The 19,803-nt window shown below is 38.4% G+C and overlaps 1 protein-coding gene across 1 annotated transcript in view; it reads left to right on the forward strand.

Moving 5' to 3' along the window:
* The window catches only part of LOC149140384 (Transducin/WD40 repeat-like superfamily protein), a 264,051-nt gene extending 250,733 nt beyond the window's left edge, over window positions 1–13,318 (forward strand). Inside the window, exon 14 of the mRNA XM_089450078.1 lies at window positions 12,571–13,318. Within this exon, the coding sequence (XP_089306204.1) occupies window positions 12,571–12,749 (179 nt within the window). The 3' untranslated portion in view covers window positions 12,750–13,318. The remainder of the gene's footprint in view (window positions 1–12,570) is intronic.
* The last annotated feature ends 6,485 nt before the right edge of the window (window positions 13,319–19,803 follow it).

A 19,803-nucleotide genomic window follows, 5' to 3' on the forward strand; every position in this document is an offset into this window, starting at 1 on the left:
CAGAGTTGATCAGCGAAATCGTGGATAGTAGTAGAGCATGAGTACAGTGACCGGTACGAGCTCAGGTTTAGGTGCGAATGCTCCTAAGGCTTCACAGAGATGGAGTATTGATGCAACAGATCAACGAGATGCATCAAAAGGAAATGTAGGTGGACATTCCTAACTCCACACTGTTTGTAGGAGGAACTGTGAGGTTCAAGTTACACTTAAGGATGCTTAGGAGGTTTGTGGGAGCTCTTAGGATGGGCAGAAGAGTGGAGATAGCCAGAGGGGTACACTGGTTACATGGCATTGGTAAGTTAATTAGTGGATAATGAGCCTTCCAACTATCAAGAGGCCGCACAACAACAGATGTGGCAGGATATATAAGATCAAGCACGGTTTCATATGGCAACATTGAGAAGTACAAAGCAAGATTCTTGGCCAAGGGGTTCTCTAAGAAGGAGGGGATAGATTATGAGGAGACATTTTCTCCTGTGGCCAGGTACACATCCATACAAGTCCTGATCTCATTAGCAACACATATGGGATGATAGATCCATCAAATGGATGTCAAGACAACATTCTTGAATGGTGAATTGGAGGAGGAGGTGTACATAGAACAATCAAAGGGCTTTGTAGCACACAGTAGAGAGACCCACGTGCGTAGGTTGAAGAGAGATTTGTATGGGCTTAAGCAGACTCCCAAGGCGTTGTATGAACACATCGACAAATGCTTGCATGGGCTTTGTGAAGAGTGAGGCAGACGACAATCTCTACTACTTGGTGGTTGGGGGAGATGTACTCATTCTTGTCCTATATGTGGACGACTTGTTCTTGACAAGTTCACTGGGGCTCATTGAAGAGTGCAAGTGGGACCTTGCAGTAGAGTTCAAGATGAAATACTTGGGGTTAATGCACTATTTTCTAGGCATGGAGGTATGGCAGACAAATGGTGAGATCTTCCTTGGTTAAGGGAGATACTCTATCGAGATCCTGAGGAGATTCAATATGGAGGTTTGCAGAGCCATGTCTACACCCATGATCACTAACTGGAGGAAGATAGATGTGTCCAAGGAGAAGGACGTGGACCCCACCTTGTACAAGTAGTTGATAGGCTCTCTCATGGCTCTGGTCAACACCAAGCCAAACATATCATATGTTGTTAACTCTCTAAGTTAGTTCATGGTGGCGCTGAAGAGAGCGCATTGGATAGCTGCAAAACATGTGCTGAGGTATTTGCGTGGCACAATGGAGTATGGGATTAGATTTGCTCAAGGTGATGGTGTCTAGTTGGTGGGCTATATTGATGCAGATTGCACAGGGAACACAATAGATCAAAAGAGCACTTCATGGTGTTGCTTCAACATGGGATTAGGAGTTGTCTCTTGGTACAACAGGAAGTAGAAGTCCATGGCATTGAGTTCAGCCGAGGCAAAGTACATAACAACAAGCATGGCTACATGCAAGGCCATTTGGCTTTGGACGCTGTTGGTAGCCTTGTTTGGTCAGAGGATGGAGACTACATTTATATACTGCAACAATCAAAGTTGCATTAGACTGTTAGAGAATCCAGTGTTTCACGACAGGTCCAAGCATATAGACATCAGATACTACTTCATCATGGATTACGTGCAGTGCAAGATAGTCCAACTACAATATATACCTACATTGACGAAGGCTTTTGGGAAGTGAGGTTCATCTTCTTCAGAGACAAGTTGGGTGTTATGTAGAACACCTTCCTCGCTAAGAGAGAGTGTTAGTTGGTGTAGCTCGAACATATGTTCTAGTCTCAGATGGTGTCTATGAGGCTAGGGATCACATTTTCTCCAATTCCCAAAATTGGTTTTGCGAGAAAAGGCCTTAATTAGATTTAATTACGCAGTAATTAAATTTCCGTATGTCTAACTTAGGGAAATAACCTTAATTAATCAGTATTAATTGGGGTAAATCGATTTTCCTATAGAGACTTTTGGAAAAGTCACTTGATGGAGTCAAGATGATCTTAGCCATTGATTGTGATTAGATCATGGATGTTCATTCGTCAATGAGCGATTATAAGAGGAAATGAATGGGTATTTGGAGAATGTAGAAAAAGATTTGGAATGAGAAAAATGGCGCAAAGGCAGCGCAAGGACATTAGTAGCAAGCGTTTCAACAGAGACTACTGGAGAGATTCATCACAAAGATTTACAAGGAACTTAGGAGATCGATTTTTCTGTGTTGATAGGCCAATTTTTCAGTAGCGCGAGTTGCTCAATGAGGATAAATTCCGAAGAAAAATATTTGCACAGGAGAGATTGATTTACACTGGAGGATCGATTTGCTAGAGGAGACAAATATTTTCCAGAGGAGGCCATGATTATTTACCCAGCCAGTGCAAGTTGCTAGAAGGGTTGAGTCTCTTAGCCAGGCCGCACATGTGAGCCAAAATCAACTTCAGAGGGAGGCCAAATTGATTTTGGTGTGTTGAATAACTTCCATGAGGTCTCGAAGTCTAGGAAAAGTGAAGAAATAATTTTGCTAGAGCTTTGCCAGTGTCAGGCAAGCAGTTGTAATATTTTTGCTGAAGAATTAATAATAAAACCCTCATCTGCTGAACTGGTTTTCCCTTCGGGGTTTTTTCAGGGACATTTGTTCAAAAATATTGGTGCCCCATATTTGTGTGTGTGCATATTCTTTTTTCTCAATTCTTGTATTTAAATTTGTAAGTTGCAGTTGTGTTTTATTCAGTATTTTCCACAAATAATTTGCATTTGACAAATAATCTTAAAAGGTAGGGGAATAATAATCAGAAATTGCAGCAATAATAAAAATTTCACACTCGAGGCATTAATTGGCCCAAGGGACTAAGTAGCCTAATGATCCCCGTAGGCTATAGTCCATGATAAGGGGGAAAACCCCAAAATATCCAATGGTTGGACAAGTTTGGGGCAACTGGGGAAAAAAGGCCCAAAGTTGGGGTTTGATGTGAATCTCACTCAAACCATTGGATTAAGGAGAGAAATCCCCTCAAGGAAATATATAAATACAAGGGGGTTGGATTCTTAGAGGCATCAATTTGGATTGGATCATTTATTTCTGTTTTGTTGAGCCTGAGGCTTAGAGGGTTTAAGACCCCATTTCCTCTCTTGGACTAATTTCGGTGGAGGCGATCCCACCCTACCTAGTCACCTTTTCTTGGTGTGACAAGAAGGAGTATCTATCTGAGGAAGCAACAAAGTCTTTCAATCTATTTTGTCTTTTTTTATTTGTTTTGGCAACAAGGACTTATCGATTTGAAGGATCAACAAAGTATTTATGGAAAGAGGCAACAAGGACTTGTCGATCTGAAGGAGCAACATAATATTTTTGGAAAGACCTATGGCAAGGTAATATCTAGTCTCACCTTGAAGTTGGATGAGTGTTCTTTAAGGATAACACCTATAGAGACTAAAGTTTCCTTGGCTTAATCATCATGGGTTCTCTCTGTGAGAAACGAAAAGACCTTCTCAAGCAGGCCAACTAATAGGGAAGTTGGCAGCATTACATGATTTATTTTATTCACCATAATCTTCTAGTTTATTCAGCAAGCAACTTTCTCTTCATCTGTTTTTCAATCATTGTAACTAGGGGCTTTAAACCCTGACTCATGTGCTGCTATAGAATTCATCATTGGATGAAGGGGATGGGAAGCATGATATGCTTTATCTGCATCATACTGTAATCTCCCAGTATATTGGTGAACAACTGTTCTTGCATTTTTTCGATTGCTTGTTAATATTGGGTTGAGAACAAGGTGTGGTATGCAGAGAAAAATATATCCAAGTTTGTTGTACTTGTGGTGGGTGGGTTTCGGATATGTTCCAATCCATTTGTCTTTGAGGCAACATTTCTTTGAGATGGTCTCCAATTATGCATGGGTGATTATAGGAAACTTTAACACTTGAATTTCTGCTAGTATTTCCGTTGATCTCTTAAGTTCTCCTTTGTTAAATATTGTAGCTCAGACAGGTATTCTAGTCTTGAGAGGTGTCATTAAGGCTAGAAACACAAAGGATTTAATTATCTCCAAGCCCATGTAATTTTTCCTAAGTTTCAACTAAGGAAAATATCTTAATTATGTCAATTAGTGATTTTTTAAATATTTTCGTAAGTCTAAACTTAGGGAAAGTGGATAATTAATTGACATTAGTTGGGATAAGATTGATTTACCTCTAGAAGCTTGTAGAAAGTTTCTAAGATGATCTTAGTCATTGATTGGATCAAGGGAACTTCTAATGGTGGCCATTCATTTATGAATGAGAGATTAAAAAGGGTGATTTTCAGTGAGACACCAGGAGGGTTTCAGCAGCAGTGATTGGGAGAAGATTTTCCGGAGATTTTTGCTATCAGTTATTTTTTGTAGGAGGCTGAGTTGCTCAGTAAGTTTGCAGGGGTAGAGACTGAGATTATTTCTGGGAGACAGTGTAAGTCTTCCAGTGGCTAGTGCGAGTTTGCTAGAGGAGGTGTGAATTGCCAGGAGGGCAAATCAAGTTTTCCAGGAGGCAGATTGAGTTTCCAAGGGGCAATGCAAAATTGCCAGGAGAGTGTGAATTGCTAGGAGACCAGTGCGAGTTGCTAGGTTGCCAGTGCAAGTGGCTAGAGGCAGTGAGAGTTGCAGAAGAGGAAGTTGTGGGGTTTCTTCAGGTTGATTTGATTATCAGAAGTAAAGATAAAATATTGTCAGAGCTTAGCTAGTGTTAGGCAAGCAATTGTAAATTCTCAATAGTAGTTTTGGTTGAAGATATTAATATAAACCCTCAGATCTGAAAATTGGTTTTCCAAGGAGATTTTTTCAAAAATACTTGTTCATTGTGTGATTGGATGAGGAGCTTGAAGCTCCACCCACCACAAGTGAGAGAAGGAATTGTGAGGTGCGTCAGATGCTATGAGATGCACAAGCGTTTATGGGAGCTCTTAAATTAAGCATCAGGGATAGGAGACCACCAGAGAGATATTTAGTGTATAAGGAGTTGATGAGTGAGCTTATTGACAGTAAGCCTTCCAACTATGAAGAGGCTGCACAACGTTAGGTGTGGCGTGATGCTTTAGTAGAGTACAACTCTATCATGCTAAATGATGTTTGGGAGGTGGTTCCTAGACTGTTGGATAGGGCAATGGTTGTTTCCTGCTAGATCTATAAGATCAAGCTCGCTATAGATGGCAACATAGAAAAGTTCAAAGCCAGGTTCATGGCCAAGGATTCTCTTAGAAAGAGGGAATAAATTATGAGACATTTGCTCATATGGCCAGGTATACTTCCATTAGGGCCATGATCTCACTTGCAACACAGGGGGGATGGCAGATCCATCAGATGGATGTCAAGATGGCATTCTTGAACAAAGTTACAAAGAGGAGGTGTACATCAAATAACTAGAGGGTTTTGAGATGCATGGGAGGGAAACCCGTGTATGTAGGTTGAAGAGAGTGCTATATGGACTAAAGCAAGCTCCCAGAGCATGGTATGGTCGGATTGACAGTTACTTGCAGCAGATGGGCTTTGTGAAGAGTGAGGGCTCATAGAAGACTGGTGGAGCCAAAGAGGGCACATTGGAAAACAATGAAGCCTGGGCAGGTAATGTAATGGACAGGAAAAGCACCTCAAGGTGTTGCTTCAACATTGGATCAGGGGTTGTCTCTTGGTACAATAGGAAGCAAGGTTGGTTGCATTAAGCTCTGCGTAAGCAGGGTACAAGGCAACAAGCATGTCTACATGTGAGGCATATGGCTTCAGAAGCTGCTAGTGGCATTGTTTGGTCAAAGGATGGAGCCGACCATTATCCATTGTGATAATCAAAGTATTTCCATAATCAAAGTTGCCTCATATCCATTGTATTTCATGATCGGTTGAAAGATATCAACATCATATACCATTTCATTAGAGACTGTGTACAATGTGGATTAGTTCGACTACAATATGTTCCTATAGATCAACAGGTTGCAGACATTTTGACAAAGGCCTTGTGTAAAACGAAGTTTGTTTTCTTCAGGGATAAGTTGGGTGTTGTGGAGAACACTTTCCTTGCTAAGAGGATGTTAAATATTGTAGCTCAGACAGGTGTTCTAGTCTTGAGAGGTGTCATTAAGGCTAGAAACACAAAGGATTTAATTATCTCCAAGCCCATGCAATTTTTCATATGTTTTAACTATAAGGAAAATATCTTAATTATGTCAATTAGTGATTTTTAAATATTTCCTAAGTCTAAACTTAGGGAAAGTGGATAATTAATTGACATTAGTTGGGATAAGATCAATTTACCTCTAGAAGCTTATAGAAAGTTTCTAAGATGATCTTAGCCATCGATTAGATCAAGTGAACTTCTAATCGTGGCCATTCATTTGTGAATGAGAGATTATAAAGGGAATCGATGGGCAACATTGGAGACACATCGAGTGGGTGATTTTCAGTGAGACACTAGGAGGGTTTCAACAATAGTGATTGGGAGAAGATTTTCTAGAGGTTTTTGCTATTAGTTATTTTCTACAGGAGATTGAGTTTTTTTTAGTAGGGTCGTGAGCTTCAGGAGGAGGCTGAGTTGTCGAGTTGCTTAGTAAATTCACAGGAGTAGAGGTTGAGATTATTTCCGGGAGGCAGTGCAAGTCTTCCAGAGGCCAGTGCGAGTTTGCCAAAGGAGGTGCGAATTGCCAAGAGGGCAAATTGAGTTTTTCAGGAGGCAGGTCGAATTTGCCAAGAGAGAGTGTGAATTGCTGGAAGATTAGTGCGAGTTTCTAGGTTGCCAGTGTGAGTTGCTAGAGGTATTGCGAATTGCAGAAGAAGAAGCTGTGGGGTTTCTTCTGTTGGGTGTGGAGCCTGATTATCTTCTATATTCAAAGGTATCGCCACGTAGGACCCCAGTTTGAAATGGGGGCGGCAACGTTGCCCGTAAAATATTCGCTGCAGGGGGGTCCAGGGGGGCGGCTGCGACCTTTGGGAGCCCCCCCCTGGCGGGGGGTTTCAGGGGCAGCGCCCCGAAGCTAAAAACAGTTGTAAATTGCCTTGTAAAAGTATAGTAATTTCTAGTCAATCTGGGCCGTTCATTAGGCGGATGATCTGACTGTAGAACTTATGTTTAGTTTAGGGTTTTTTGCCCTAGAAGGCAACCCCTCTCTTTGTATGAGGGTATTGTATTTGAGGCTGTGTGATAGATGTGTATTCTGTGAGCGAGAAACAGAGAGGTGAGACTGTGAGAGAAAACAGAGGATATTACAGCGGATTTGCTGTAGGTTGTGTCTCTTCATTTTGCTGGATAATAGAAAGGAAGGACTGGCTGTTAGGGGTGGATGTAGCCCAACTGGGTGAACCATGTATATCTGTGTCTCTCTTGTTTTGTGCGTTTTCTGTGTTTATATTTCTGCAATATTTTATGTGTTCCATTGCTCCGTAATATATAATTTTCTAACAACTGGTATCAGAGCCGAAGGTCTTTTTGGCTGATAAACTCGCAGGAAAGAAGGGTTCCTGGTTCGAGTGGGAGCAATGGCGGAAGATGGTAAGTTTAGGGTCGAGAAATTTAACGGCCAAAACTTCTCGCTGTGGAAGATGCAAATGGAAGATTATCTGTATCAGAAAGATCTATACCTACCATTGGGCGGAAAAACAAAGATACCGACGGGTATGAAAGACGAAGAATGGAACCTTCTCGATAGAAAGGCACTCGGAACAATACGGTTGTGCCTTGCTGCGTCAGTCGCCTTGAACATTTCGAAGGAAACCACGACAGAGGGTTTGATGCAGATGTTGTCGAAACTATATGAAAAACCCTCGGCCTCAAACAAGGTATTTCTTATGAAACGGTTATTTAATATGAATATGTCGGAAGGTGGATCTGTTGCAAACCATTTAAATGATTTTAATACAATTACAAGTCAGTTAAGTTCTGTAGGGGTAAAATTTGATGATGAAGTTAGAGCTTTGTTATTCTTGTGCTCATTACCAGAAAGTTGGAATGGTTTGGTAATGGGCATTAGTAACTCCGTTTCTGGATCTAGTACTTTAAAGTTTGATGATGTTGTCGGTGCTATCCTTAGCGAGGAAATGCGACGGAAAAGCTCCGGTGAGACATCGGGAAATGCTTTGAGTGCAGAGTCTAGAGGAAGAAAAATGGAAAGAGGAAAGAGCTCAGGATATCGCAGTAAATCAAGGAAAGGCAAATCCAAGTCCAGATCGGGGATAGTGTGCTGGAAATCATTGAAAAAGTAAAGGTGCTTGAAAATAATAATAATCAACAACCACAACAACAACAACCATCACAACAACAACAGGCACCCCAAACACTTGAAAGTGGTGTTAGAAGATCTACCAGGATAAGTAGACCCCCTGAACGATACTCTCCTTCATTATATTATTTATTGTTGACTGATTCCGGTGAACCCGAATGTTATGAAGAAGCAATGCAGGTTGAAAGCAGGAAGAAGTGGGAGGTAGCCATGGAAGAAGAGATGGACTCCTTAATGCATAACCAGACTTGGGATTTAGTCAAGTTGCCTGTAGGAAAAACTACATTGAAGAATAAATGGGTTTACAGGCTGAAGGAAGAAGATGGAGGAAAACAGAGGTATAAAGCTAGACTTGTGGTGAAGGGATTTGCACAGAAGAAAGGTATTGATTTTGATGAAATATTTTCTCCTGTTGTTAAAATGACTTCAATCAGAACTATTTTAAGTCTTGTAGCAGCTGAAGATTTGCATCTTGAGCAGTTAGATGTCAAGACAACCTTTCTCCATGGGGATTTGGAGGAAGAGATATATATGCAGCAGCCACAAGGATATGAGGTGAAAGGGAAGGAGAAACTAGTGTGCAAGTTGAAGAAGAGCTTGTATGGCTTAAAACAGGCTCCAAGGCAGTGGTATCTAAAATTTGACAAGTTTATGTCTGAACAAGGTTATACTAGATGTCACTCTGATCATTGTGTTTATTTGATAAAGCAAAATGATGGCAGCTATATTATATTGTTATTGTATGTAGATGACATGCTTGTTGCAGGATCTAACATGCAGGAAATAAATGTGCTCAAAAGAAAATTGGCAAATTCATTTGCAATGAAGGATTTGGGAGCTGCAAAACAAATCCTTGGTATGAGAATAACTAGAGACATGAAAAATCGTAAATTAACACTGTCTCAGAATGAGTACATACAAAAGGTGTTGAAAAGATTTAACATGCACAATGCAAAACCAGTTAGTACACCTTTTGCTAGCCATTTCAAACTTAGCAAGGAAATGTGCCCAAAGACCCAAGAAGACATGGATTATAAGTCTAAAGTTCCATATGCATCAGCAGTTGGAAGCTTAATGTATGCAATGGTCTGCACAAGGCCTGATATTGCACATGCAGTGGGAGTTGTAAGCAGGTACATGAACAATCCAGGAAAGGAACATTGGATGGCAGTGAAATGGATTCTCAGATATTTGAAAGGTACCACAAATCAAGCATTATGCTTTGGTGGTTCAAACATCTCCCTACAAGGATATGTTGATGCAAATATGGCAGGTGACAGAGATAACAGGAGGAGCACTACAGGATATGTATTTACTATTGGAGGAACAACTGTCAGTTGGGTTTCAAAAATCCAAAGTGTTGTTGCACTTTCAACAACAGAAGCAGAGTATGTTGCTGCTACAGAGGCTAGTAAAGAAATGATTTGGTTACAAAGGTTTATGGGTGAATTGTGTAAGGAGCATGATATGGGCACGTTATACAGTGATAGCCAAAGTGCCATTCATCTTGCAAAGAACTCAGCATTTCGTTTTAGGACTAAACACATACAGCTCAAGTACCATTTCATATGATCAGTGTTGGAAGATGGAGAGTTGAAGCTAGAAAAGATACACACTAGCCAGAATCCTGCAGATATGCTAACAAAAGTTGTAACCAGGGAGAAACTGAGAATATGCTTAGTTTCAGTTGGTCTTCAAGGATGACGATGAAGATGAGAAACAGCCAGGTCCAAAGAGGAGTCATTGTCCAGCAAATGGAGCAGCGGTGGAGTTGGTACAATCAATCTCCAAGTGGGAGATTGTTGGGTGTGGAGCCTGATTATCTTCTATATTCAAAGGTATCGCCACGTAGAACCCCAGTTTGAAATGGGCCGCCCGTAAAATATTCGCTGCAAGGGGGTCCAGGGGGGGGCGGCTGCGACCTTTGGGAGCCCCCCCTTGGGGGGGGTTTCGGGGGCAGCGCCCCCGAAGCTAAAAACAGCTGTAAAATTGCCTTATAAAAGTATAGTAATTTCTAGTCAATCTGGGCCGTTCATTAGGCGGATGATCTGACGGTAGAACTTATGTTTAGTTTAGGGTTTTTTGCCCTAGAAGGCAACCCCTCTCTTTGTATGAGGGTATTGTATTTGAGGCTGTGTGATAGATGTGTATTCTGTGAGCGAGAAACAGAGAGGTGAGACTGTGAGAGAAAACAGAGGATATTACAGCGGATTTGCTGTAGGTTGTGTCTCTTCATTTTGCTGGATAATAGAAAGGAAGGACTGGCTGTTAGGGGTGGACGTAGCCCAAACTAGGTGAACCACGTATATCTGTGTTTCTCTTGTTTTGTGCGTTTTCTGTGTTTATATTTCTGCAATATTTTATGTGTTCCATTGCTCCGTAATATATAATTTTCTAACATCTTCAAGTTGATTTGACTAGCATAAGTGAAGATAAAATATTACCATAGCTTAGCTAGTGTTAGGCAATCAGTTGTAATTTCTCAATAGTAGCTTTTGCTGAAGATATTAATATAAACCCTCAGAATTTGAAAACTGGTTTTCCTCACATTGGGGTTTTCCTATGGAAATTTGTCAAAAAATATTTGTGTTCATTGTGTGATTGGTTTCTCGCGTTTTCTACTGCAATTTTTATATTGTGAATGGTGCAGTTCATGTTATTCTTCATTACTTTTAACAAAAGAATTAATTCGCCATGAACAAGTAATAGGAAATAATTAACTGGGTTAATAGCACCTTTTGTGTAGCCAGAATTTTCACATCCATTTGTCTTCCATAAGTCTTCACATCTTGTTTTTCTCTTCCTTAATGTTACCAATGGCTGCTGTGATTTTGATTTTCAGATCCTCTAGCACCTTTGGGCAGGCTTTAAATTTCTTCAAACATACCATAAGTGGCATCCAAGCTTGTGTATCAACCCATAAATTAATTCTCTACAGTGGTTGCATGTGACTTTCGCTATTGGCACATATGTGCAATCTTTTCATGCAAGGTCCCTCTGCCTCAGCTGTGGAGCCAGAGTGTTTTTTCTTATACAACAGAAAATAAATACACGTCCTAAGTGCAAGCAGTGAGCTGCCTTTGCATATGTTTAACTCTTATCTGATTGGCACAGAAATATGCAAGCAAATGGTTCCCTCGACAGGTAGACGACACAAATGGATTCCCCTCTGAAATCACCTCCAATAGCAGGAAGCGTTTACTCAAAACAGTCCAATTTCTCTAAATGAAAGATATGAGTGATAAGTGAGATAATGTGGCTTTTGTGGATGTAAGTCAACTAATTTGTTTGTTTTTCAATTTATTTGTTTATTTTGTTGATTTCCTTGTTCTGCCTTATATAGAGTCTAACTTGGCTGAGCCAGAGTTACTCACCTGCTGACTCAGCTAAAAATTCAGTTAAATCTGCTAAATTCGAGATGGGATATGAAATTTCTATTTTCCATATGAAGTCTGATGAGGTTGGAACCACTCTCAAACATCCTGAAACAATTAATGGTAAAATTACCAAGGCCGCAGACTCCTCAACCTCTATCCCTTAATTTTGTTTTAAATTTTTTTCCTATCTTCATGGGTTGTTAGACAAAAAATTTGTGGGGGAGCACACAGGCCCCCTCCCTTCTGTAAGAGGGGGGCGGGGCCTCTCAGTCGTTCCCCTTTTCGGGAAACATGTTCCCCAAACTGGGAAAATGATTCCCCATGTGTTTCCCCAAGTTTCCCCGAAAGGGGGACATGGGGGAATGTTTCTGCAGGTGCCCCCCATCCCTGGAGCAGGGGAAATGTGGGGTGTGTGTTTCCCACCCTAGGGCATGTCTCCCCGTGGAACACTGGTATACAATATCATATTGATAATTTAATATTGGTTTATAAGTATATCATTACTGAGGAATCTCAGGAGTATGACTGGGAAGGGGCTGAATACTGCATACTGTTAATGCTGATTGAAGACCGAAATACACCATTAAAATAGTGAAAATTTAACTTATTTTGCTTACTTACTATTTGAAATTTGAATGACCCTTGATGTTCAATCAATTTGAAACACTAAACGTAAATTCAGGATACCCAATACTGTGTCTTCTGCTGTTTATACATACATCGATATAAAAGTATGAAGCAGTCTCCAACTGACTGATGTATAGAAGGCTCGATTAAGGGTTAAAACCAGAAACAATCTTTAAAGTAATTGTTAGTGTTTGCTGAAGACAAAAATGATAATTGATGGCATTGATATTGATGTGAATGGCCGTATTGGAGCATATTATGCCTATGCATTCAGTTCGTATGATGTATACTATATAGTGATGCATATAGACTAATTGATTAATAGATGACCACTTTCTGTTCCATGCAGATGCAACTGACTTAAACCCAGACAAATTTGAGAGTGAGACAGATCATGTGGTTCAAGTGGAAATTAGTGAACTCTCCACCGGATTGAAGAGGAAATCATCTAAAAAAGATGGCAAGAAGCAGAGAGAGGACGGAAAGAAGCCCAAAATAAAGAAAAAGAAAAGCAAAATTGACATATGAGTTTGTTTTCAATGTTCAGGTACCAGAAATGGATCAAGAATTGGGGCTAGAGGATTCGGAGTTTAGAATCTAGAAAGTGTGAAACTACCCATTTCCAGTGTATGTTATGCAAATAAAATTAATTAGTAATGTGCTAATGTAATCTCAAAATGGGAATGGAAGAAGAAAGGGACCGGGAACATGCTCGAACTTGTGGTAACTTATTTTCGAGTACAAGACCAAAAGAAAAAAAAGTTCGCTACAGATAAATTTATTATCTTTGAAATATAGGAGGCAAGAGACAAGTATCAGGATGTCAGAGTTATCTCTGATACCAGTTTTTATGTATGCTGTGGATACCTCTTTTCTCACATAAATTTGTTATTATTTTTCACCAAAACTTTCCAGCTTTTATATGACGGGAGAAGATAGGGAGAGATAATGAGATGGCACAAGGCAGAGTGAAATCTGTAACCAAATTTCTTTTATAAATCTGGCTGCAAAGAACAATTTTTCTTGCCATGTTCGCATATTTTAACAGTTCATTTGATATGAAACAAAAAAAGCAACAAAAAAAGCCTGTTCTAGAATTACGATTTAATACCTAAAAGGAAATTCCAGCGACAAAGTGAAGTGCACAAACTTGCACAGTTGTTTTGGAATTCCTGCATAGTTTAGCATGCTGATTATAAATTGAAAATGAGAGTTAGCATGCAGATACCTATGTGTGTCATTTTGTGTAACTTAGGTGTGAGATGGAACCAGCAAGATTTTTCGAGACGAGAACGTATGTGAAAGTTAGATGGCCGTTGTCTTTAATTTCCATGGTAAATTTGGTGTGTTCAGGCTGAGTTGATATGGTTAAGACAAAAGGATTGATAGACCGTCCACAGTTGTTGCTGCATTGTAATGGTTTTTCGTGGAGATGAGAATAATGTGCAAATGTTTAGATTATCTTTCTTAAGCCTTTTGTTTTTTGCAAACATGATAATATGGAAGCTTATGTAACTCGATTTTCCCATTATAATCACAATATGTTCTATGTTACACGTTATCCGTACTGTCCACTTGGACTTATCTTCGACATAAATATGGCTACATACTGGTTACTATTTCCATTCTATATATTTTCCAACTCTAGCATTAACTTCATTAAAATTAATTAAAACCATGTAACATGGCCTTATTAGCTGAACTGAAATCGGGATTAAGACTATTTTCCTATTCTCTGCTCCCGTCACTTGACCATACTGTAAGTAGTGGTTTATCCTTTTTCACTTTCTACTTTAGTGTTGTTTATGATACATCACTTTTTATTGGTTTCCTTTTCATTGTAGGGCAGAGTGTGGCAAGTTGAGACTATCATATATATATATATATATAATATGCTTTACATTGTATGAGAATAAGTGAATGTATTATTGAAAAATAATATTTTAATCAAGGCCATATTTCTATGATAAGGAAATTTTAATATGTAACTTTTTTAGGAAATTATAAATATATAACTTTCTTAATAATAATTCATATTGCTATGTGAGAGTTCATCTAATGGTCAAAGCAAAGCAATTTAATGACCTTATTTATGAGTACATTCAATAAGAAGTCAACTTGAAACAAATGGTTATGGTCTACAAATGATTGCGAAGCTTTATTATGGTTTTTAATTTCAATTACTATATATATACACACAATGGTTTGTATGTGACGCAAGAGTATTATTGGTTGAAAAAAGAAAGTTGTTTTAAATTTTGGTTATGGTGAAATTTCTTTGATTTAATAAATGCTTTTTAAATTGTAGCATTAATTGGAATTTAATATTTTACAAGTCCACAATCTCAAGTTTTTGAGTTTGAATTTGAAATTTGGAAATATTACAGAGCACATGTTTTTGTACCTAGCTATAAATTTTGATTAGAAAATATTGAACTTAAATATTGTGCTTGAGCCTTGAATTGAATGTGCTGGGAAATTCACGTAGCATGATTTTAGCAAAGATACGCGTCTAGCATTTATCCATTTGCCAACTTCAAATCCTAGGATTTGGCTCTGACATTTAGATATGTGATGGAGGACACACATTCCCACACATTTTCATCAGAAAAAAAAATGAGTTGAAGAGGTTATCTCCAAGCCTCAACAAAATTTTGAGGAATTTTCTGGAGTTTTGGTTCAATAGGGACAATAGCCTAGCTTTTTAATCTTTTGCAACATCAAAATTTTCAAATCAATTACTTTGGCTTTGATTTTTCAATATGTTGTAAATGAGATATTCCTCTACTTAACCACAAGTTATCATCGAAGAATATTTAGTCTAAAGATTGTTGAGAAACCTTGGACCATGTGTGGCAACATTTTCACATTTCATTTCACATGTTCATTTTTGCAATTGGGCTTTGATTATTAAAACTGTGCATTTTCAATTTGCATTTAGCATTTGAAGAGGTGATTCTTAGTTGCAGAAGCAAAATTAATCAATATTTTTTGTTATCACAAGAGACAAAAGGATTTGGAATGAAACAAACATGGATTTTTGAAGACTACGTGTAAATATTCTTAAATTTCACGTATTTCAGGATTTTACTCTCCAAATATCTATATGTTCTAAACTTCTACAATAAACAATGCACACAAATTCTTTATAAAACAAAAAAGAAAATAATCACTTCACAAACAATACTAAGACAATTTACCTTGGAAAAACTTAATTAGGAAAACCAACAAATGCTTAAAGTTGCACGTTTAACTTTCATTATTTCAATTTCATCATTTACAATACAATATATGGGATTAAGTGGCATAAAAAACCCTAGCCAATTAATTTGGGTTAGATTACAACTCAAATTGGAAAACCATGGGCTGAAAACAATGAAAAATAGCTCTTTTTTTCTTTTATTTTCCTTTGAAGTCTTTGCAAGGGGGTCTGAAATCCTAGTGCTTTCGTACAACACATGATATTGTGCAAATAATATAATACATACCCAACCCAATAATGTGATAGCTCACATGAAGTAGGAGACACTCTTGATCATGGAGAATTGTAGGAGTGCAGTGTTGGCCTTGCCAAAATGTTATAATAAGTTCAAGAGAATTTAAAATCCTTAAGAAATATAATAGAAATGTTATGTGAATTTATGTGGTGTTGATTTGAATTTTAGATTATTTATTGTTTTTAGCTACATGCACTTTGATTTGCAAGTCTGATATTCACATATGATAGTGTATTAAAGCTTAAGCTTGCATTATGAATTATAGTGGTTGAAACATCATTTACTATGAGAGTCAAAAGACCATTTGGATGAGTGGAGGGAAAGTATAGATAACTCTAGTAACAATGATGTTGGGTACAATTATTAGAAAGAGGCACATTTCCAGTGGTGACGATCAAGTAGATGTATAAGAGAGCAACATTGTCAAACATAATGATATTGGGTAGAGGTTGAGTGGCCATGTAGAGGAGATTGCAAAATGAGATTTTATGGAGGGAAGGTTGAAAGGAAGTAGTGTTGCATATAAGGGAATCCATTGTATTGGAGGAGATAGTGGTTGGCCTTGTAGTGCTGATAGGGATGTTGCAGAGATGTTGTGTTGAGAAATCTAGTGGCAGCAAGTGTAGGAGATTTCTCTTCTTCTTGATAACTGCTTGTGATGTGTTTTTACTTTTCTTGATTTACTTATTCTTGCTTCTATTATAATTAGTGTTCTCTATCATCAAACAACTACCAGAACATAAAGAACAATGACACAATAAGACAAAATGTGGCGATCAATCGACGCCAAAACCTTTCCAACTTGAGAGGAAAACCCACCAGAATTCTTTCTCTTCTTATAAACCTTCAGTTGAAAAATTCAAAGACTTTTGACTATTGATTAGGGCCCTCCAAGACCAAGTCAAACCATGCTTTCAACAACTTCTGCAACTCTGACTTCCAGTAGATTCTTTTGCAACTTCGACGTCCCCAGCGGATTCTTTTGCAACTTCGACCTCCCCAACAGATTCTTCTGCAACTTCGACTTCCCCAACAGATTCTTTTGCAACTTCGACCTACCTAACAGATTCTTCTACAACTTTGACCTGCCCAACAAATTCTTCTGCAAAAACCCTAACCCTTGCACGTGTGAGAAATGTTGGTGTATTCTTGCTCCTTTCTTCTTCGCTTGGGTGGATTCTCTCTCCTAGAGAATTCAACTTCCAAATATCTTTGCTTGATGACCTATCTTTACTTCTACAATTCAATTTCTTCTGCTGCAATAGGAGCCCTAATTTTCTTCGCATGTGTGGAGAGTATTAGCCCAGAAACAATCCCAAAAACTTGACTTTCTCTTCCTCCTTTGTCCTCTTCTTCTTCACACTCCTTTTTTTTTCTTGTGATCGAACTTGAGTGTGTGAAGTGTGTTCTTCAAGTGAGGTCAAGGTCTCCTTTATACATGTTTCTCATTGGGTCGAATTGCTCTTATTAGGCAGACTTGTCCATGAGTGTAGGCTGACTTGATCATGTGAATATGCTGACTTGAATGTTGCATCATGACGAATTCTTGGAGGGTCTTTTGACTTAAATAAATTTTCTTTTACAATATGTAAATGCCCAAATGGGTCTTCAATACATGACAATGACTTTCTTGATTTGTAGACTCAACGGCAAGCCCTAGAAGCTCACAATGGGAGCTTGACGTATAAAATAAATTTCCTTGAGCATGAAACCCATACCTCAAGAATAACAATAATAAATTTATTTTTCTCATTACATCGAATACATAAAATCAAGATTTCATATGTTATTATGAAGACAGAACCTAGTTACATATTTCAACACTCCTTAACTCGAGAGGTATTCATAATCCATACAAAGTACTTGGACATTCTCAATCTGAAGAATTTTCATAACAAGAGTCAGATTGGTAACCCATTTGTTTAACATCATATCATCCAACATTGTCACATAGCAAGGCCTTGACTAACAACTCTATCTCTCCACAAGATTAGAGCAAAATGTTGGTGAGACAAATGATCTATAGACACCTTCATCATTGTCTCTGAAGGAACATAACCCACCTAGGTGTTCACATGGTATGTCCTTCCCAGACAATTCTTATCTTGGATTTCCTGTCCTCAAAGAATATCGGTCCTCTCTGATTACTCTTATCTTGGATGCCCTACCATATCCTCAAAGAGTATTGGATGCCATATGCTTACCCAATCCTCCATTCTTTCTTCCCAAGTGAAGACAAGAATGATGTGCATATCTCTCCCTCTCAACTAGGGAGGATATACCCATTCCTATGAAGGAATGTACCCATTCCTATAAAAGGAATGTACCCAAGTTCCCTCTCAACCACGGACTTGTCCACACTCCCCCTTAGTTACGGATTTGCTTTCCAAGTTTTTTCTTTACCAGAAACTTGCTTCCAGGCTCCCTCTTAACTAGGGACCTATTTCCAGTAGCAACTATCTCTTCTTTGGTGGAGATCATGGGACCTTTAGCTGCTTGTAAAGCTCGTTCATTCAATGTCATGAATTTCATCTTTTTCATCTTGTAGGGCATCGACCATCCATCTCTTTCCTTCATGAACCATGTTAGTCATGTTATCCTTCCTTTCATCGGAAAGTGATCTGCTAGTCCATATATGGCTTTCCTCCACACAACTACCTTTTCCACATCATGTATCTTTCAAGATCTTCCATCCTTCCACATGAGTACTTATTTGTAAATGACATCCACAATTCTCTTTCGGTAGTCCTGTGTTAGCCCATCCAGATATTGTTCAAAAATCAAAATGAACATCAAAACAAAATTACCTTTTGTGATGGCCTTTCATCATGACATTTGCTTGTTGTAGTATTAACATCCTGCACACATATTGACACATCTCCAAGATATTCAATTTCAAGGGTCTTCTATCTTTTTAGACTTTAGCAAAGTTCTCATATCTTTCTCATGGAGATATCATGGCCAATCCTTCTAGTTACGGTTATGGGATGTTTATTGCCTTTCTAGGTGACCATAGTTGCATCTTTCACGATCTCTTCTTTTCTTTATTCGCATATTGCTTCCCAAGAACTTCTAATCATAGTTCCTTCATTTTTGTCAACCACCTCATACATGAGGATATATTATGTTGATTTGATCTAGTCAATATGTGAACCATGCGTTTATGCATTTCTAGAAGAGAACCCTTTCCTTTGATCATACTCATGAGATAGAGTATCCATCCATGCTATCTTCAACTATATGATGACATCACCTAATTTATTAAACATATGCATACATACCTTTTTCTTGTTTTGATCGTCTAGAAAACTTAAACATCTTATTTCTCTTGATTAAACGTACTTCAATCATCTTGACATGCTGCATTCCTTTGTCATCATATCATCATTCTTCCAAATACTGAATCCCATCAAAGGTGGAATTCTCGAGCCACTTGCTTCTTCTAAGGGATGAACCTACTAATGAAGATTCCAATGGAGGATCTTGATTATCCTCATCCTGCAAATGCATCTTTCCAATGATATATGATGAGATCTAAACTCTATGACTTTCTTCTACCCATAAGTACTACTTATGCTTCTAATGAGGTTACCAAGAGCTACTTCCTTCTAAATATGGCTGCCACAATTTTCTACTTCAACTATCTTTCAAGCTTCTTTTGATTTCATATCTCTTGCTTCCATCATATGCTATGATGCCATCTCTTAAAATGATGCATCCTATCATGCTCCTATTGCTTACTACCATTAAATTTTACAAGAATTAAAAAGAATCTTGAGGAATATCTCAATCATAGTAGAGATCATTTGCTCCTTCGATTTCTTCTTTTCAGCTTCTTCCACTTCTTCAGTGATATGGGCTTCCTCCCTTCCTCTTTTGTTGTTGTCCTTCTTGAGCTTGGTTCAATTTCTCTTGTAGTGCCCATATTCTTGATAATTGTAGCATTTAACCTTCGCCATATTCTTCTTTCTTTTCCAAGGACCAAATTTTCCAAGCTTTCCTTTTCGCCATAGCAACAAATGATTGTGTTTGCTCGTCTGATCCTACATCACTTTTTGCCTTTATCCTGGTTTCTTCAATTTTAC

This window comes from Pinus tabuliformis, chromosome X, assembly GCF_031772625.1.
Source record: "Pinus tabuliformis cultivar Carrire ecotype Pingquan chromosome X, CPIR1, whole genome shotgun sequence".
NCBI lineage: Eukaryota > Viridiplantae > Streptophyta > Pinopsida > Pinales > Pinaceae > Pinus > Pinus tabuliformis.